The sequence below is a fragment of the Morchella sextelata genome (genome assembly GCF_020137385.1).
Source record: "Morchella sextelata strain SCLS chromosome Unknown scls_17, whole genome shotgun sequence".
In the NCBI taxonomy this organism is placed as follows: Eukaryota; Fungi; Ascomycota; class Pezizomycetes; order Pezizales; family Morchellaceae; genus Morchella; species Morchella sextelata.
In genome coordinates, this window is record NW_025408632.1 from 789,606 (window position 1) to 811,081 (window position 21,476).

The following is a 21,476-nucleotide window of genomic DNA, read 5'->3' on the forward strand; positions in this document are numbered from 1 at the left end:
GAATATCCACATGAGTCTCGGTTTAGACTGCATACTAGGATCTTTGTAGGATGCCGGAGCTCATCGAATCTACTCACAACGTCCTATGCTTGGCTCATGCGCCTGCGCGGAGTCACTTGATGGAATACATGGATACACACACAGAAAAGGAGATGCATGTATGATATGATACGTATCATACAGATAAATTCACTCTAGTTAGTAGATGTTGGATACATATATGTAGATATTGTGGGTGTCACTTTTGATATATGCACATTTATGTAGTGAAGATTGACAAAATTCAAAATGCCGTGTTTATAATTTGCCTACTGTAGATCTAGACTCGGGAGTAGGATATTAAGAGGTTATATTATCAGTTGTAAGAACTCAAAGGAACATACAATGCAATCATCTCCGAAAATGATGGCATGTATGAGGGACACAAGAAGATACAGTTTCTCTCGGAAAACAAATCTGTGATTACCAAATGTTACCTCGCACACAAGGTGTTATGATCATTGATACCAGTTTGAGAATCTTTATCGCTATACTCTGGATACATCATCTATCTATCTACTTTCTGTAGCTCACATGTACCTGCAATTACTACAGTACTCTCTACTTTACATGTACTTAAATTTAATATATGCATTTATAGATTATTATATAAGTGTAGGAGTTTCAATTCTTCCTGTGTTACAGTCGGAACATCAACGCGACAAGAGTTTATCGCTGCAGTTAGATCGATATTGCCGCAGTTAACATTGCACAGAACAGAAGTCACGTGTTTGAACCTGTACCTAAGTCTTAGTCTTAGTCTTAGTCTTAGTCTTAGTCTTAGATGTTTATTCGTTATATGTTGGTATCTTAGTGAATCAGGAAACTCCAATCAAGTAATAAGCGCACATGGTAGGTGTAGGTGTGCTTCCAAGGGATGCGCTCGCTGGTATGTAGCTTAGCATTGCCAGGGGCTCTGTTGATCTTGATAGTAGGTTTGAGTATTAAGCCTACAGATTTTAGAGTGCCAAGACCAAAACAAAACGCGTTGAAAAATCACCAGCCTCCCATCTCAGACGAAGCAACCGACCAGCCCAAAACACCAGCAAAACCCACGAAATCGATCACGGGCCCCCTCGCAGAACTTAGCAAGAAACTGCTCATATCAGGCCTTTGCTCACGGACAGTTTCGAATCAGATTACGACCACTTCTACGATAATTGCATTGATTTATCCCTACTTCTGACACCTTTACTTACACCTTTAGCTCCTGTGCACTGTCGGGTTGTCCTTCAATCTATCACAGACCTTGCAAAACTCCATCTAAATTATTATTAGCCCACACAGAAGTCATGAGTGATAGCGATTTAATGATGTATGGTGATGATGATGGGAATGAGAGTCCCTTTTCCCCGGAACCGGTGGTGAGCTTGCAGCTCCTCGACTTAACACATCTTAAGCAGCAAGCTAAAAGCTAAATTAGAAGAAAAAACCTACGGCAAAAAAGGCAACAGCACCGAAAAAGCCTGCTGCTCCTAAAAAAACTGCGACCTCGAAGACCAAGACTGCAACGAAAAAACGAACAGCAGGTTCTGACGATGATTCTGAGGATCCAGGATCAACACCCCCGGTCAACAAGAAACAGAAAAAAACAGCCCCCAAAAAGGCGAAGGCCAAGGCAAAGGATGAAGACGAGGACGACAATGATGTTTTCGAAGATGCTGACGATGGTCCAGAGTCAGAGAAAAAGAAATCTGGAGGAGATGCCTACCAGAAGGTTTGCCTTAATAGCTGGCTTGAAAGTTTGCAGTCAAGAGTTACTGACTTTATCTATACAGCTTACTCAATTAGAGCATATCCTCAAACGCCCGGACACCTACATTGGCTCTGTCGAGCGTACTGAAAAACAGATGTGGGTCTTCAATTCGGCCACGAATTCCATGGAATGGAAGACCGTAAACATGGTTCCCGGACTTTTAAAAATCTTGGATGAAATTCTTGTGAATGCTGCAGACAACAAGATTCGTGATTCAAAGATGGACACCCTCAAAGTTACGGTGGACAAAGAATCTAATACAGTATCTGTTTTTAATAACGGGCGTGGTATTCCAATCGAGATGCACTCGGTTTGTTGCCCAAGAACCTCATCAGACATAATGGTGAACTCAAGCTAACAATTCTATAGAAAGAAAAAGTCTACGTCCCGGAATTGATTTTCGGCCACCTTCTTACATCATCTAATTATGATGATGATGAAAAAAAGGTTACTGGTGGTCGTAACGGTTATGGTGCGAAGCTTTGCAATATTTTCAGTACCGAATTCACCGTCGAGACTGGTGATAAAGCCACAAAGCAGAAGTACAAACAGACATGGAGAGAAAACATGAGTAAAATGGAAAAGGCCAAAATCACATCAAATGCAAAAGGCGAAGAGTTCACCAAAATTACATTCAAGCCTGACTTGGCCAAATTTCAGATGGAGAAAATGGACGACGATTTAGAGGCAATCATCAAGCGAAGAGTCTACGATCTTGCTGGTGTGTAATCCTTACTCAGTTGAAGAGATTTGATACTGATATGTTTGCAAATTGTAGGTGCTGTGAAAGGCGTGAAAGTCTTTTTGAACGGCGAGCGAATCAATTTGAGCTTCAAGAAATACTGCGAGATGTATACCAATGCCCTGCATGAAGAGAATGGTGGCGGTGATATTAAGCCGCAGATTATCCACGAAATTATTAATGATCGCTGGGAAATTGGTTTTGCTGTTAGCAATGGTTCATTTCAGCAAGTCTCGTTTGTTAACAGTATCGCTACAACATCTGGTGGTACACACGTCAACGCAATTGCCGATCAAATTGGTGCCAAACTTATGGATTTGGTTAAGAAGAGGAACAAGACAGGCGCTGCTGTCAAACAAGCACAAATTCGAAATCATTTCTTTCTCTTCGTCAACTCATTGATCGAAAACCCGGCGTTCACATCCCAAACAAAGGAACAATTGACTACGAGGGCGACTGCCTTTGGAAGCAAGTGCCCGGTTAGCGAAGATTTCATCAAGAAGGTCGCTAAGACCGAGGTTGTAAAAAATATCTTGGACTACGCCAATATGAAGGCCGATAAAGCTTTGACGAAGACCGATGGCTCCAGACGTTCTAGAATCAACAATGCGAAGCTTGTCGATGCCAACAAGGCTGGCACGAAGAGTGGCCACGAATGTGTTCTTATCTTGACAGAAGGAGATTCCGCCAAATCGTTGGCAATTGCTGGCATTTCTGCTATTGATGGCCGTGATAGATATGGTGTCTTCCCCTTACGTGGAAAGCTTCTCAACGTACGAGACGCATCCCATGATCAAATCATGAAGAATGTAGAAATCCAACTTATTAAGCAAATTCTCGGTTTACAACACAAAAAGGTTTATGAGAGTAGGACTGAGTTGAGATATGGCCATTTAATGATCATGACCGATCAAGATTACGATGGTAGCCACATCAAGGGATTGCTGATTAACTTCTTTGAGACCCAGTTTCCTAGTCTTTTGAAGCTACCTGGCTTTTTGATTGAGTTCATCACCCCTATCGTAAAGGTTTACAAGGGCTCCTTGAAGAATCCTACCAAGGAGCTCAGTTTCTTCACTATGCCAGAATACGAATATTGGAAGGCAAATAATACCGAGAAGGGATGGGAGCATAAATACTACAAAGTATGGCAGCTCAACATGTGAAGAAAGTAGCTTTGAATGCATATAACTAATGCCTTGATAGGGTTTGGGTACATCTACCGAAGCGGATGCGAGGGTGTACTTTGCCGATTTGGAGAAACATATGAAGGAGTTTCATGTCATGGAAGAAGAGGGTCGAAATTTGATCGAGTTAGCATTCTCGAAAAAGAAGGCAGATGAGCGAAAGGAATGGCTTCGACTTTATAAACCAGGAACGTTTCTCGATCATGGCGTTGATAAGATCTCTTACCCTGAATTCGTCAACAAGGAATTGATCCTATTCTCCATGGCGGATAACATCCGTTCTATTCCTTCTATGGTTGATGGTCTTAAGCCTGGCCAGCGCAAGATTCTCTTCGCTTGTTTTAAGCGGAACCTCAAAAAACAGGTCAAGGTCTCTGAATTGGCTGGATATGTCTCCGAGCAAACTGCGTATCAGCACGGTGAACAGTCTCTTCAAGGCGCGATTGTCAACTTGGCGCAGACTTTTGTTGGAACCAATAATCTCAATCTGTTGGAACCCGAAGGATCTTTCGGTACTCGTCTCGATGGTGGTAAAGATGCGGCTAGCCCTCGTTATATTTACACCCTTCTTTCACCTTTTGCTAGAAAGTTGTTCCCTCAGATGGATGATCCTCTATTGACATATAACCTGGACGACGATAAGAAGATCGAGCCGTTGTGGTATGCACCAATTGTGCCGCTGGTCCTCATCAATGGCGCAGACGGTATCGGCACTGGTTGGAGCACAAACATTCCTAATTACAACCCTGAAGATGTTGTGAATAATATCCGCCGCTTGATGAAAAACGAAGAGTTGGAGGAAATGGTGCCATGGTACCGTAATTGGACCGGACACATCGAGAAGCTGTCAGACGATAAATACAAGTTTACTGGTATCGTGAAACAGATTGATGACGTCACTTGCGAAGTCACAGAACTGCCTGTCAAGATGTGGACGCAAGAGTTTAAGGAAAGACTTGAGGAGATCATCAAAGCAGAGAAGACACCCAGATTTATCAAGGATTATGTTGACTATAACTCTCCACAAAAAGTGCATTTCATTATAACCATGGAATCCGAGAAGCATATGAAGGAAGCGCTGGCAGAAGGTCTTGAGAATAGGTTCAAGCTATCGAAGACGATTGCGACAACTAATCTTGTTGCCTTCGATCCCGAGGGGAGAATCAACAAATACAACACTGTCAACGACATCCTGAAGGAATTCTATTTCATTCGTCTAAAGCTTTATCAGGAACGAAAAGTATAAATACCCATAGTGAGAAGCGTTTAATTTTCGAGTTAAATACTGACACTTCGTAGGAATATATGCTTAACGAGATGAACCGAACACTTCTCAGGCTCACTAACCAAGCTAGATTTATTAAGATGATCGTCGACAAAGAATTGATTGTTTCGGGCAGAAAGCGCGCGGACATCATTTCAGAGCTCAAAAGAAAGAACTTCGACACATTTTCTAAAAAAGATTTGGCCAAAGATGCCGGCGAGACCGAGGCCGCACAGGAAGACGAGGAGGACGATGATTCTTCGGTCGGTGATGGTTATAACTATCTTTTGGGGGTGCGTATGAATAATTCCCCTTGGCCGGTTCATTCTACAAATTTGCTTACGTTGTCATAGATGGCTATCTGGTCCTTAACTAAAGAAAAGGTCGACAAGCTCCTCAAGGAAGTTGCCAACAAGGAACTCGAGATTGATGAGCTTCTAAAACTCTCGCCAAAGCAGCTTTGGGCTACTGATCTTGACGCCTTCGTTGAGGAGTGGAGACTCACTTTGGAGGATGATAAGAGACGTGCCCTGTTAGGTACCGTGAAGCAGAAGCGTCGTGGGAAGTTGCTTGGTAAAGGTGCCAAAGGCAAAAAGAAGGCCGACTCCGATGAGTCTGATTACGAAGCAAAGTCAAAAAAGAAAACAGCCGCCAAAGCTAAGGCAGATGCAAAGAAGCAGACAACATTAGGATTTAAACCTGCTGAAAAAAATGACGTGATCGATAAGAAACCACCTGCTCGAGCGGCAAAGAATGCACCAATTATCGAAGAGCTGAGTGATGAAGACTTCGAAATGCTTGAAAAGAATGCGGAGAAGACGAAGCCAAAACCCCTCGCAAAGCCGAAAGTCGGAAAGCCCCAAGTCGCAGAGCTGCTTTCATCGTCACCTGCAGCAGCTGAAAAAATAAAACGCACCGATGTTTTCAAGGCCGAATCCGATGGTGAGGATGACGGAGATGACGTGTTCATGGCCGAAGCTGTGAGAGCAGAGGCACCCAAAAAAGCTTCTAGGGTTGAATTAGAAGATGAATTTGATTTTAACGGTTCTGAAGACGAGCGGCCGAGAAAGACTGTTGCTAAGAAGGCTGCTCCCCTAAAAGCAGCCGCTAAAGCGAAACCGACAGCCAAACAAGCAACGAAGGCAAAGATCGATAGTATTTTTGACGATTCTGATGATGAATTGCCACTGGCGAAAACTACCACCAACAAGCTAAGGCGCGCTGCAGCTCCTCAAAAATCTTTGGTGGATACGGATTCTGATCTTTCGGATGCCATGGATGATGAGATAGTAATGCCTAAGCAAACTGTCGCAAGTAAGCCAAAACGTACTGCGGCGCCTAAAAAGTCTCTCGTCGATATAGATTCCGATCTTTCAGGAGATGATGATGGCCTGGGTGACGTAAGCGCAATGGTTAAAGGTGTAGGAAGTGGCGCGGCTGCTTCTGTTACATTGTTCAAACAAAGCCCAGCAAAGGCGAAAGCACCAGCCAAAGCCCTAAAGAAGACTGTTGCCAAACCAGCACAGAGGAAGGCAATTAATCTTGACAGTGAGGATGAGGGCGAGTCTGATGATGCTGGTAAACAACTTAAGGGGAATGTAAATATGCTCATTTCAGATTCGGAGGAGGAACCGCCTACGAAGCCAACTTCTAAAAAGGCTGCACCTGTGAGGTCTGCCCCCGCGAAGAAGGCTGCACCTGTGAAGAAAGCCGCGCCTGTCAAAAAAGCTCCCACAAAGCCTACTACCCAAGCACGTGGAAAGAAGGTTCTTGATGAATCTGATGAAGAAATCGACGTTGAGGCGACCCTCGACCAGTTATTGAGTTCCGATGAAGAGATGGAGGATCCAGAGCCTAAACCAGTATCTCGCGGCCGGGCTTCAAGAGGAGCTGCAAAACCTGTTAGCTACAAGATTACACCTATTGACTCCGATGGTGATGACGATGATGACGATGCATCTGAAGATTTTGATATTGATTCGGAGTAATGTTTACGCGATTTATCTTTTTCGGAAATCGAGTCTTTTTTTTTTGTGGGAGATCATTTGTATTAATCAAGGCGCGGAGGCAGCAGCAATGAATATCAAATTGGGTCAATTTTGTTTCGAGATTATTTGAGTATTTCTAGTTTTGGCCATTGTGTGTTTCCTGTTCACTAAAGGGGGAAGGAATCTTGTTTCTGAAGTATCTGTTTCATCAAGTTTCATCTATGAAGTACCAAGCAATAAATCTATACATGTAGTGTCTATATCATGCACAAGTACATCTTTCTAGGTAGGTCTATGCCTAGGGTGCGCATATCCTTAGTGAAATAAGAGAGCCTTGTTCAGCATTATCATGGCTGATGTTTTTCGTGGTAGCGTATGCAGATTCTGGGGATGATCTGAGACATAATGACAAGCATATGCAATGTAAGTCTTTTTGTGTAGCTGCAGCAGCTTTCCGAGTGAAGGTCTAGCAAGCGTGTCTCCTTATCATGCTGGAACCCGAAAATCAGGAATAATCGTAGCACAATAGGGATCAAATGTTAGCGTTTCTTTTTTTTCTTTCTTTTTTTTGATCTAGACTCTTTGTGGTGCACCTAGAGTGAGGTGGTAAGCGCAGCTTTGATTCATAAACTATCACTCGACAGTGAAATCCTTTTTGAGATGTTTGTTCATCGGGCCCAGGCTCCCCAAATGGTTTGATACTGAGCCACAATGTCCCCAGTCATTATATATCAAACACAACTCCTTAATACACCCCAAATATTCTTTTTCCAATCAAAAGCTTTTATCAGCTGATGGGTTGGGGCTCTGGTCTTTAGAACCTTTGGTTTGTTGTCGCTAATGGGAATTCCTTCCACGCAAGTTAACCATTATACTATTGGTGTGGCTTTGGTGAGTTTGGTACTGGTATTCGTATTTTATTAGTAGGATGACTTAATCATGACTATTATAAAATTACATACTATACCGGATGCATTTATATAATACAGTTATCTACATGTATAGACAGTCAGGTAGAACCAAAACAAATGGAACCAAAAGAGTTATGGGAATCGTACGTTATAAAAGCAAAGCTCGGGGCAGGAGCTCTTGATGTACATAAATTTGGCCTCAAGCATGCTTAGATAAGATGTAATAAATAATCCCATCCTACAATCACACTGCGGGCTATTCATATCACGATTCCCAAATACCGTTGGGTTTCATTAATTTCAATTCAGCCTGACTGCCGCGGTTTAATTACGCTAGGGATACAGACTTATCCTTTCAGTACCCCACTTAAGTACAACGAAGGAGACTTCTTGGGCATGGCTTTCCTAGAGATGAAACGACTACATGAGCCACTGTCCACCGCCTTCCCTCCATAGTATGTGTAGCATAATACATGCACATAGATAATAAATTCGTGGCCGCGCATGGCGAACCAGAACTCGGTCAGAATGAACCCCACCACTTAGTAGCAAATAAAGCTTTAAAGATGTCCCCGGGATTTTGAGGACTGTACCTGCAGACCTATAATTCCAGCGGTAATTTTAAAGGGGAGTTGTTTCTGTTACATATGTGTTTATAATAATGGGGGAGATCGTACAATTGGATACGTAAGTTGTAATTAATTAATTAACTACATAAGCTTGGGTTGTTTTTGATTGAGTCTCCTCGAGTTCGAAGCCTAAATGAGCATGTATATATTGATGTTAATATTCCTGCAGGGCACCTTCATACTAATATAGTCTGCTCCACTCATATATTATCATGGTGCGCCTCGACATATCTGTTCACAACCCCTGTATGATAAACTTTTGAGTACATACATTCACTGAATATTTAGCATGTATATATGTGGTTGGCGCCGGCACCATCATGGTCACTATCTGCAAGTCTAAAGAAACCTCAACGAAACCAGATTTTCCTTTACGTGTATTCTAGATTTTATTCCCCATCATAGCAAGGTAGCGGAAACAATCCTGGTGCCCTGTCCCACTCAACCTCAACCGTCCATCATGTCTATAACTGCATCCCATTGGTAAGGATATCGAGAAACGTTAGGGAAATAAATACCGATTGCAATTCGAAAGTCGAAGCCGGTGGGAAAACAACTCACGAAGTTTGTTTGGATGTGGCTGGTGTAGCGGGGCTTACATCTGGTAATATATATTAATATGGCGTGTACAACATCAGTAATAAGCGGGGATGTGCATTGCCTTTGCATCACCGGATATCATTCGCATCGAGCACGCTCACTCGTGGGTTCATCGTTCATGCTGTGCGCTCGGTAGCCTTGCGATCGCTAAATTCCTGCAGCAATATTATGACTTCGAGAGATTGTGGGGATCAAATTAGTCTTGTTCCAGAACCGAATTTTATCAACAGAGAAAGAGTAGTCATGATACTAAATCATGCTACTAATTAAAGTTATACAATTATTTCTCCATATATATCAGCTTAATTAACATCACAATACTAAAAAAAAAAAGAAGTTATTTTAAGCATCTCATCGAGGATTTGATTTCATAACTTATATCAAACCACAAACAGGTCAAATACTACAAGTATTTGACTGTATTATCATGTGTTGTTTATTCTCTAGTTTTATCCTTCGATTGACCATGAATCTTATTCAAGAATATTCAATTGTGAAAGTTTGCAGGAAACATAAAATCTTCAATTATAAAAAGTGCTAACAAGCACTGATAATGAATATATGTGAATACAGTTCATTGATTATCCTGTGTACAGTGTATGCACGCACCGTATATAGGCCAGAGATGGTTTCCAGGGATCTATTCATGGCACTTTCATCCATTGCTGATGATGATGCATAATTATTTTTTGATCTGATGCTTATCCTCCCGAAAGTCTACATCTTTGTGTAGGATCTTGCACCTGTTTTTGAGTTATCTCCAGAGTAAGTAATATTATGCAAACGTGCATGCCCGGAGGGCTACAAAAGCCTGCAGGATGTCTTCACAAGCTCTCAAAATTTAGAAGGTGACCTGCATCTCCCAGAAAATAGAGCCCCTTTCCTCCAGAGGTTTGTTTACTGCACAACGTATGTCTTCTCTTAGGCTCCGGCTGTATATTGAGGTGTTGGCCCACCATCCAACGGGTAGCTGCGTGTAGAAAACTGCAGAGGTACATGCATCTGCTAATCGGAATACTTCCCTGTTGGCTGCAGCTACGGGTTACAACAAGCAAATGTATAGTGGGTGGAGAAAAAACAAACTAAACCTTCCAGAAGCCTGTCAGTTCCGTTCCGGTGGATGGGGTGAAGCAGGGAAGCTGGTTCGGACCAAGTCTTCTCTTTTCTGCTGGAACACCTGGTAAGGGCTTTGTTTGGTACATGGTCAAGCTTTACTACTACCCTATTCTTTATCTTCTCTCGTATCTTCCTGCAGTCATTCTGCTCTATTATCTTTTACTGTTTGAGTGTGAGTATCCCGAGTTTCAGCAGCTTACTGCACCCATATGTCGCGCACTCTTGTATCTTGACGAAGGCGGACCTGGGACTCAAAGGGTGTATGTTTAAACATTCTTCCTTGCGCTTCCGAAAACTAAACACGTGCATACATAATTCGAAATCCATAGACTCGTCTCATCATCTATACCTGGCTGAGTTTCATTACCACGAGGAAGAAGTATTATGCAGACATAACAGCTCATGTTATTTCCAATCCAATCCATACCCATTCTTTGAACCCTTGAACTCCAGGAGAGAAAGAAAAAAGAGATAGGGAGAGAGAGTCGTCTTCAACAAAAAGAATAGAGGGAAAAGAAAGAAGGGTAGCAGGAAAAAAGAAGAAGGAGAAGAAGGAGGAGGTGGTTGAGAGGTTGATAGGAATAATCAGTATATCCATCGGTGCTTTGGTGCTCGACGTTTCTTGAGACAAAGAGCCGGAGCCTATCTCTGCGTGAGTAAGGCCGGCATGATAGACTGACGTTGCTGTTACACCCATTCAACTGTCGTGTCAAAAAGACTAAGTCTGCCCATTGAGTCTGATCCTGGTGTCGGCTTTGTGGGGTACTCCATAGAAAAGAACCCACTATTCTCGTTGCCAGGACAAAATAGAAAGAGACATCTTCTTCAGCAAGCCATTCAGTTCCGCTCAACTCCCCATTTGATCTCCCCTACTTCGTTGAGAGAGAACGGTGATAGTCCAAAGGTAATAACAATAAAAAAAAAAAAGCTCAACTGACTTGGACTTGTTTGACGTGTCAGTCATTCACCGTTCTAGCAAGAAACCACTGCGCGTTCGGCTTGAAGAAAGGGAAACCAAACGGGCTTGTACTCAACTCCCATCCAATAAAAGGGCTTCGCTCGTCGGAATTAATAAATAACCTCTTACGCCCTCGCCTCCATACACTCAAATCTTCAAACAACACTCTTGATTCTGATTGCACTTGTAGAACTTTGCTTTCTTCGAGCTGCCCATCTTTGAAGGTTCAACTAGGAGAACGCCCTTCACTTTTAACTTAATCCCCCGAGTCCTGGACGACGTACGCTACTCACGAAGAGTCACTCGAAGTAGATCAGAATGGCCCAACTCTCCTCACCACGCAAGGCGGTGTCGGCTGTATCTACACAGATTGATACACCCGAGCTTGGTTCATCCCCCAGGATTAAGATGGAGCCCAATCTCGAATCACGTGTTGATTCTCCCCCACCTGACTATCAAGCTACATGTACTCCAAACGCGGCATCTACGATCTCTAAAATTTCCACACCTCCTTTGGTACCACCTACTACAGCCCTGGCTCCCAGCTTCACCGCCATTTACACTCCCACTTCTTCCAACGCCTATGCCTGTACCAATTCGCCAAATCCTATTTATCCGCTGATATCGGCTCTTGTGTCTTCTTCTACAACCACTCCTCGTCGCGCTGGTCGTCAGGGAAGGGTGACGAAAGAGAGGACACTCGTTAGAAATAAGCCTATCGAAACAGTCAATTATCCTTGCCACGAAGGACTATCTGAATTCCATCGCCAAAAGTTATTGGAGTTGAGTGTGTACCCTGTTGATGGGATCAGCAACTACTCTAGAAGTATACCGTTTAAGGGAGCAAAAGAGAGCTTCCTAAAAAGCACTGGTAGGAGTAGATTTGATGGTAAGGGCCTTCCCCGTTTTGTTCTATATCACTTTTGCTGATTACATCCCAGTATTTGAATACCGATTCACAGCACCCAATACAAAGGGAGAAGACAAGAATTGGTGGGTGATGTGGGATTATTATAATGGTCTTGTCAGGGTTCATGACTTTTTTGACTGTTGTAAACCGGGGAAGGTGAGTATCCCACTACATGCAGCTACATGAATATTTGAGCTTGAGTACTGATAATAGTTAACCCCCATCAGACAGAACCAGGAAACGCTGTAAAAGAGAAGATAAACCCCGGCCTTCAATCTATTTGCCATAATATCACAGGTGGAAATTTGCACGCTCAAGGTAGATCTATCTCTTTTATACCTCCCACCCGCCATTTTCATGGCCGCTCCCTCAGTCTTTTGAGAGAACTTCATCTCTTCTTTAATGGAAAATAACATCTAACAATATATCCCTGTCAAAAGGCTACTGGATTCCTTATCCCGCAGCAAAAGCTCTTGCCACGAAGTTCTGTTTCCGAATACGTTACGCACTAACAATCATCTTTGGCGAAGATTTTCCTTCTCTATGTCTCCCAGAGTCACATCCAAACTTTGGAAAGTATTCAATCGACCTCGAAATCATAGAGTCTTGCAAGGAAACATCTGCCCAACAATTTGTATTGGAAAAGCAGAGGGCTAGTACAAGCCCTTGTCGGCCGAATTCTGCAACATTATCGGAATCTAGGCCTAAGGTACTAACATCAGCTAGCAATATCCCTGCGTCGGACAGTTGTGGAACTTCTTCAGCTATTCAGGCTCAGAAGTCTGGCCAGACTATTAGATACCACGATCATGTCCGCAGTATTCCTACATCTGATAGTAATGGGGGCTCTTCAGATATTCAAATCTACAAATCTGGTCAGACAGGTCGATACTATGATACTGCCCGCGGAATTTGGACTCTTGGGGGAGCCAACAAAAATTGTAGTCCACTAGAAAATAACTCTCGGACGGTAAATATTTCAGCTCCGGCCAAAATCTCAACTGGGACAGTATTCAAATCTGAGAGGGCACCCAAAGTCACTTACAGCGGTGCATTTGGCGGGAATGTCACCACAAGAAAGACATCAACTGTTCCCTTAGTTGGGCAGCACACGTACATGCAGATGCCCGGCTCCCCCGTTACCGGGCATTATTACTTCAACGAAAGTTGTGTGCGGGGAACTCGACCATTTAAAACCAATACAGCAGCTCAGGAGATCCAGGAAGGCTTAAGAGTACCGACATTGGGGCATCCAAGGGTTGATGATGGCCCCACAACGAATCCATCGTTGAATACCCCAATCAGAAGGCTCTCCACAACAAATCGGTCTACTCCACAGCCATTAGTTAGAGAAGTGGGAGGAAAAGGTGTCACTAAGCGTTGTAATCCAAAGAATGTTTTTATATCCCTCCAAAGAAACGACGTTCCTCTGCTTCCCCCAATTGAACTGGGCCCAGAAGACTCTCAGCAGTCTCCAAATAAGAAAACAAAATTGACGGAGCCGCACCGATTCAATAATCCGTATATGAACAGGATCAAATTAGAGGTCGGAACTTTTCAAAATTCCGGTCCTAGGTCGTCCCGAGACGAATCATTGCCACGAATTCAGAATCCATTCACACGCGAATGTTACGATAGGCTTGTTTTTAGCCAGATAGAGGAGAAACCGGAGGAGGTACAAGCCGCGTCGAGTTTAATGGCTCTCAAATGCAGATATCATGACAGAGATTGGATCGAGAGCCCTTCCCAACACATTTATGGTATGCCAGGGAACTCTTATCTGAAACGTCGGAGATCGACTTAATCGTTGAAGTGGGTAATACTTGGGATCAATGATGACTTGGCGTTTGGAGCTATTTTTTTAGAGGCGTTTTTAAGTCTTGGGCGGAACCAACCATTGTTTTTGTCCTTGAATTTTCACTATTTTTTTTATCATCAGTATTTCAGGCTTTCTTGGGATGTTTCATCATGTATAGAATAAAAGGTTATAGGGCATGTTTAGATCTAGATCAGATGTATTAGGCGTTCATCAGGAAGGTGGTCTTTTCAGGAGTTCTTATTTGGGCGAATAAATAAATAACCTAACGACTATTATGTTAGAACAACTGGGGTGGGTAGATTATCTGAGGGTTAACCTAAGGGTATTTTACAGACAATCAGAGGGTGATTTAGAGGTGAGGCTTTGATTTAGCGGTGAAATTTGAGAGAGTGCAAGATTTGGTCAAGGCTTTTTCTCATCCTGTACGTATCTAAATCTACACATTTAGCCTATCTATGCGAAGTTCTGCCATAGAAGTTTGCTATATCCGAGCTCCTTTACCCTGCAGTTCTCTTTCAGTCACTATTCGACATACAATGTTAAAATTTGTATATATGAGATGATGATAATAAGGTGCATTTTATGGAGCGGTAAATGTGTCAAAAGTAATTTTACCAACGGTAGTAAATTATTTACCACCGGTGGTATAAGTACTGGATTTCAGTCATTGTGTCTGCACGCTATCCTACATTAGTACATTTCCCACCGGTATAAACACTAGGTTTCGGTCTTTATGCTGCGCTATACTACATAAGTAAATGTTCAATCATTAATGCCAAAACTTATGAAAATTTCCCACCGGTGGACAATTTTCATATATATTGGCATTATATAGCCCCTTTTAGCCAAAAAGTCTGTAAAAATTAGGATTATAGGTATAGATACTGGTATTATTTTCACCACCGGTGGTAAAATAATTTACTACCGTTGATAAAATTACTTTTGACACATTTACCGCCCCATAGCATTTAACTCGTTAGGTGACCCTTTGGTGGCTTGTATATGCTAAGTATCTGTCTAGAACGTTGCCAGATCATACTCATTCAAATGGATCGCACCAGAATTTGACGTCCAGCTGGCTAGTCAGCAGGTATCAGATTATACGGTTGTTTGATGGATAGGATAAAGTACCGCGTGTCTTTCAACGCTTCAAGGTACTGGGCATAAGTACAGCAAATAAGCCTTATCGTATACCCAGACTCTCCTGATATGATGCATGTTCTATGTCGATAATATGAGAAAGTATACATGTGGCTTGATTGCACTGGTATCAAACCTTCCGCCCCGGTCTGCTGATCTGGTTCAAATTGATGTCCAAATCACAACCACAAAATTAACCTTAATTTGCTAATTGTGCTCTGCTGAACTTCGGCATTGTTTATTCAGTTATTGAGTTAGTATAGTTCAACGAGAGCATAATTAACGTTCATGGCGTTCAGCACAGCACAGCTACCTTATACAGTTAATTTTGTGATTCCGGCTCGGACTGATATGATAGTCTAAGGGATACTGCTTATCCCTTACACGGTTAGTCCGAATTGGAATGACAAAATTAACCTTAATAGGTAACTGTGCTCTGCTGAACTCTGGAACAGTTCATTCAGTCATCTAGTTAGGGTACAGTTCCTTAGCGTGTAATAAACAACTCAATGAGAGAATAAACGTTCACAGTGTTCAACACAGCACAACTGCCTTATACGGTTAATTTGTCATTCCAATCCGGACTGACCGTGTAAGGGATAATTAATACTAAGGGGCTGTTAAAGATTTTTAGAAGTTATTATGTAGTCGTTAAGCGCCATGATATATATGATCATGATGTATTTGTGGTGAGAATCATTCTTTTTCCTTTCTACCGGGCTAGCTATACGTACCAAGTTTGAATAGAGCATTTCAGTAACAGAATAGATGTATGGCCTTCTATGTTTTTTTCGCTTTGTTGTAGGTAATTGCATGAAGTATAATTATAAGTACATGTACTCACTCAGTACCAACAGATATCATGTATTGCGCACAGCTAGCTAGGAACGTACGTATGTACAGTCGCATGCATCAAGTTCTCGCCGTTCACGATGCAACACCCAACCTCAATACTCGTTACTCAACCATAAGTGAAGATATTTAATGGAGAATACATAGTAAAGTTAAATAGAATATAAAGAAAGCAATTTTGAGACTACCATCTAGTATGCCCTCCATTGGCTTTGAGACACACCTCAACCCTTAATGGCAATTTATCTAGCTTTGGTTGGGACAATGCCCCCTACTCCTCTTGTGCAGTGATAAAAGGTTCATCATCACGATGAGGTATTCTCTGTCTATAACTTCATTCCCTTTTTAGTGCACTCTTGAGCATCTCCCATGAATTCTCTATGGCGTTGAAATCTGGTGATCCAGTAGGCCAATCCTCCTCCTGACTGACAGTTTGTATCTTTATTTATCTGTACAGTATTTCAGCCAATTTTATGGAGAATAACAACAGCTTGCCACTTGTCATATCTTGAAACTTTTGCAGAGTTCGTGGTGGAGTGGTTATGGTTTGACTCACCGTCAAAAAACGGCGGGAACTTGTTGCATGCGACTGTACAGTGGTTGTTCTAAGATCTCCAGCTGCAGGCCTAGGGTTTAACTCTGTCTCGATTAGCGTCTCACTAGACGTTGTGGGCCGGTTGCTTGTATTCACTCTTCTTCAACGACGATTCGAAAGATACGAGAATGAATAAAACTTCGATCAAGACAAAACGAGAGCAATGATGTATATTCAATGATGATAATGATGATGAGAAGACAAAAGAAAACTAGCTAGAGGTAATCCATGATCTGGACACCTAAACGAACTGTTGCTGGCGCTATCGCTACGTTTCCTTTTGCTGCGCCTGTCTCGGCAATTCCACGCGTCTACTGTATGACTAATGCTTGACCGTAAATCTGTCCAACAACGTCTGCCCTATACTCTACCCTGCGATGCCATTTGCCAGTAGTATATACGTTCCTCTGAACCCCAGTTCATTAATATTTACCCTCCATTATATAAAGCATAGTTGGATCCCGGTCAGTAAACTGTCCATCATTAAATATATCGCTAACAATATAGGCCGTAGAAGGAAGAAACGTACGTCCAAGAACATACCCAATCGCGGTGCATATAACCTACATATAACATGTACTTTAATGACATTTCCTAAAGCACACTGCTCACAATTGCACAAGCTCATATATAGATTATTCAGCACTAAGATTCTCAAACCCTCAACGGCAGTGCTTTCATATGCACCCCGGGGCTCCGTAACTACATACGGCTTTGTGGGTTTTCAGACACGGGGTTCCGTTACTATTGACACACCGGTACGCACACGCGTTAATACCATTAACCTTATGTGGGCTAGGTTTGAACGATGAAGACTCTACCACCTAGGTGCGTATCGTAATCACGGCGAGCTGAAGGTTAGGAGATCCTCTTAACTTTCAGAGTTCAGTGAGGTAGGAAGCAATGCATGTAAGAAAGAAAAAAAGATTACTGTGATGGCTGCGATTTGCAATCGTAAGTGCCCATGAGTGATGTATACAAAGCGTATATCAAAATAAGAAACAAGAATATCGTTAGAATGTCAAGCTAGGGATATAGCTCATGGTCATATCATTGGCGAGATGCTGGTTGAATTCCGTAGGGAAAAATTTCGAAATTAATATTAATGGGTCCGATTATATGGATGAATATATAAAATAAGTAGAGTGGAACAGACTGTACAGTACGATTTCGATTCCCTGCGCGCATGCGGCTTATGCACATCGATCCATCACTCAGTAATAGGTAATAAAGCCGGCCTTAACCAAGAAGGGGAGCTCTACAAATTCATTTCGGCCGATAGCTTACAAATGCTCCCCGTGATTTGTCGAGCTTCCCGATTTCTCTGCTAACTTCTTTCAATTAATCCAACCATGTCGCTAAAATGATCGATTATGATATCATCCGCTGCTGGTTGATATAAAGCTTCTCTTTGAACACAGCTTTTTTTTTTTAAGATAGCACCTCTCTCTCGATCTCTCCTTTATACGATCTTAGATTTGGTTTTACGAAGAATTTCAAAATGGGAACAATTACTCTTTACACGAACCACGCTTGTCCCTTCGCCCACCGTGCGCACATTGCGCTCGAGGAGCTCGGAGTGGAGTTTAAGGAGGTCATCATTGATTTGGACACTCCTCGTGAGCCCTGGTATCTCGAAATCAACCCTGTATGCAGACTCCATACATTATTCCTCTATAACCTTATGGGCAGTATTGATAAGATGAACAGAGAGGCCTAGTTCCAACAATTAAATACAACGAACACATCATCACTGAGTCTAGCGTGATCACCCAATTCCTTGCAGACCTGAAGGAATCGCATCTCCTCCCTGCATCTGGAACCCTTGACGCAGCGCTCAAGAGAGCCCGGATCGCATTTTTCGTCGACACATTCAATACAAAGATTATAAGTGGGTTTTATGGAACTCTTCGCGCAGACAGCGAGGAGGAGAAGATAGCAAAGGGTACACAGTTTGTTGAGACGATCGAAAAGGAGATTGCGCCGTTGCTTGAAGGAGCTGGCCCGTTCTTTGGTGGTAGCAAGGAGTTGACGTTGGCCGAGGTGAGAGATTCAAGTGATAAGAGTGTATAGTGGTGATTGTTTGCTGACTGGTATCGTATTGGTAGGTTAATACGGCATCATTCGTGGTCAGGATCGATTCGGTTATCAAGGCTAAGGATGGTTGGTTCCCAGATTTTGTGGGGGAGAGATTGAAGGAAAATAAGAACTGGACTGCGTGGACTGATGCGGTTCTGGCGAAGCCGAGTGTGACGAATACTTGGGATGAAGCTTATACGGAGAAGATGAAGAAGAGGTTTCTGGCGAGCAAACAGAAGTAGGGTGGTCTGCTGGGTGGATTTTACTGCCTAATTGGGTGTGTAATTAGATTTGGAGAACGTATTACCATATAAAGTGTGTTTTGTGTTCGATAAGGAATTGGGGATGTCAGATGTTCTGGCTTGCAATTGCTAGCTGCGGTCAAACTTGGTAAATTTAGTAACGCCGCCTGTCTGAACAATCATAATCGAATATCAAGTTCCTCTGTCCCGTGCTTTCAAGTTTATTTTATTTCTTGTTTTTTTATCTTTGCGGGTTTTTATTTTTACAGTTTAATTCCAACGGCACCGCGTACGCGTGGAATGATCAGGTTTCTGTCATCAGGAAATAATTCCATGTATTGGATGTTAGCTAAATGTAGTTTGTGATATGTAGGCACATACCCGGTGTCCGTAGGCAGGTGGGCTTAGAAGTTTGGGTTGGGGGGGGGGGGGGGGGAAAGAGTCAATTACGGACGGGACTGATGGCGCTGGATCAATCTGGAGGGGAGTACCTGGCAGCTGGAGGGAGTAAGATCAGCACAATTGAAGGAGGGAATGGGACCAAGAGGGAGCGGGATCAAGAGGGAACGTACGGGATCATCAAGAAGGAACCGGGAGCGGGATCAAGAAATAACGGGACCTGTGAGAATTAAAATTAAGTAAAGATTATACATAATTCTGGATCATCAAAAATCACTTAGCGTTTCAAGCCCGTAGTTAGATCATTACCGCGAAACCCCACCCCGGATATCCGAGTTTTCTGCGGCTCTGTGGATGATCGGCGTGCCTTGCTTTCAACGTTCTTGGCACACGTTCTCACCAACCAACAGCCAACCAACCCGCATCGACTCTCCTCTTGCAATAGCCGGAATACAAGACGAAACATTGATACTCCTCCCCACCTTAGAGACCCCCCAGAACACAATTTCCATCAACTAAACATCAAAAAATATCGAGTACGCCGACCAATTGATCCCAGCATCTCATATATACTCATAAGCCAAGTTAACTTAACTCCCCCTTACCAGCGCTCCACCAAATAATATCCCCAAATGGCCTCGCGATTCTCAGTGGGTCTCTTCCCTGATATGCCCCTTAAAAAGCTATCTAATTCATCATTCACTGATACTATAGCAGCTCTCCCTCCATGCTCGCACTTCACTGAGCTCTCCTTACACCCGTCTCGTCACCCCCGCCTGGAAGTCACGACAATGCCTCCAGCACCTCCGAGCCCTAAGTTCAACCCCTATCTACCTCGAAGAGAAAGCCACATCTAAGATCCCACCTCCTCCCGCCGACTTTGACGATGACCCTATCCCGCTCACCACCAGCCCAAAGAAGGCTCCCAAGACCGTGGGGTTCAACCAGCACCTACCGCTAGCGCATGAGCTCCAAGGATACTTACGCTCCCTGATGATGCAGTTCCGGGCTCCGGTGAGGTATGCGTTCGCATATGGGTCGGGCGTGTTCTCGCAGGGCGCGGCGGCGGCCCGCGCGTCGGGAAAGAAGCCAATGATCGATTTGATGTTTGGTGTTACGTACACGCAGCACTGGCACAGTCTAAACTTGGGGCAGCATAGAGACCATTACTCGTTCATGGGGACATTGGGCAGCGGTGCCATCAGCTATGTCCAGGATAAGATGGGTGCGGGGGTGTATTTCAATCCTTATGTTGAGATAAACGGAACTGTATGCTCTTCCTTATCTCAATGCCCCTACCCCCCCGGCTGCCATGGGAGATGTAGAGGCTGATTCCGTATTCCACAGCTAGTGAAATACGGCGTCACAAATATCGACACACTGAGCCGTGATCTCAAGACATGGGATACCCTCTACCTCGCCGGCCGCCTCCAAAAGCCTGTCCAGATCCTCCGTGACGACCCCAGCATCACTCTATCCTACCAGGCCAACCTCATTGCAGCCACGCGTACAGCACTCCTCATGCTCCCGGAGCGCTTCACCGAGTACCAGCTTTACTCAACTATCACAGGTATCTCCTACCTCGGCGACCCGCGCATGAGCGTCGGCGCTGAGAACCCAAACAAGATCGACAACATCGTCGACAACCAACTCGCCCACTTCAGGCTATTGTACGGAAAGGTGATAGAGCAGCTTCCAAACCTGAGCTACGAGAAGGGCGGCGGGCAGGAGTGGAGTGACCGAGCACAGCAGACGTGGTTGGTCCAGGATATGAGTCCTTCGAAACGGGCGAATATGGTGCGGAGGCTCCCGACGAGCTTCAGGGAGAAGCTGTACTTTCAGTACCAGCGGAAGTTCGCCATTCCGGCACTCGAGTTCGAGAAGATGGTGAATCTATCGGAAGACGATGAGCGTGTGGCCTCGAAGCAGGGAGGGGAGTTTGAAAAGAGAATAGTTGAGGGTGGTACCGATGAGATGGCGGATAAGGTCAAGAAGGTGATAAAGAGCACCATCAGCTGGCCGAGTACCGCGCAGAGCCTGAAGGGTGTTTTGACGGCAGGGCCGGTGAGGAGTGCAAAGTACTTGACCGAAAAGATGGGCAAGTGGAGGAGGGGAGGAAAAGCGAAGGTCGAGGAGAAAACAAAGGAAAACTAAGTGGGCGGTATATATTTATCTGTTTTTTTGGCTAGATTCTTTTGCGTAAAGGGAGAGAGGAGACTATATCCAGCTATTATCCTTTTCTCTCGAGTT

At 43.6% G+C, this 21,476-nt stretch overlaps 4 protein-coding genes across 4 annotated transcripts; all 4 read left to right on the forward strand.

The window, feature by feature from the left end:
* Positions 1-1,331: 1,331 nt before the first annotated feature.
* H6S33_004322 (uncharacterized protein) lies at positions 1,332-6,976 on the forward strand (the record flags this gene model as incomplete). The annotated part of the gene is made up of 8 exons (XM_044835670.1): positions 1,332-1,403; positions 1,463-1,756; positions 1,818-2,105; positions 2,165-2,516; positions 2,574-3,682; positions 3,744-4,964; positions 5,024-5,281; positions 5,342-6,976. The coding sequence occupies 8 exons, from the start codon at positions 1,332-1,334 to the stop codon at positions 6,974-6,976; spliced, it is 5,229 nt and encodes a 1,742-aa protein (XP_044691060.1).
* Positions 6,977-11,508: 4,532 nt separating this feature from the next.
* H6S33_004323 (uncharacterized protein) lies at positions 11,509-13,904 on the forward strand (the record flags this gene model as incomplete). The annotated part of the gene is made up of 4 exons (XM_044835671.1): positions 11,509-12,079; positions 12,132-12,256; positions 12,328-12,418; positions 12,541-13,904. 4 exons carry the CDS (start codon positions 11,509-11,511, stop codon positions 13,902-13,904), a joined length of 2,151 nt encoding a protein of 716 aa, XP_044691061.1.
* Positions 13,905-18,007: 4,103 nt separating this feature from the next.
* H6S33_004324 (uncharacterized protein) lies at positions 18,008-18,827 on the forward strand (the record flags this gene model as incomplete). Its single annotated transcript, XM_044835672.1, has 3 exons — positions 18,008-18,154; positions 18,217-18,549; positions 18,615-18,827. The coding sequence occupies 3 exons, from the start codon at positions 18,008-18,010 to the stop codon at positions 18,825-18,827; spliced, it is 693 nt and encodes a 230-aa protein (XP_044691062.1).
* A 1,031-nt stretch (positions 18,828-19,858) lies between these two features.
* On the forward strand, positions 19,859-21,380 carry H6S33_004325 (uncharacterized protein; the record flags this gene model as incomplete). Its single annotated transcript, XM_044835673.1, has 3 exons — positions 19,859-19,876; positions 19,941-20,495; positions 20,574-21,380. 3 exons carry the CDS (start codon positions 19,859-19,861, stop codon positions 21,378-21,380), a joined length of 1,380 nt encoding a protein of 459 aa, XP_044691063.1.
* Between the last annotated feature and the right edge of the window lie 96 nt (positions 21,381-21,476).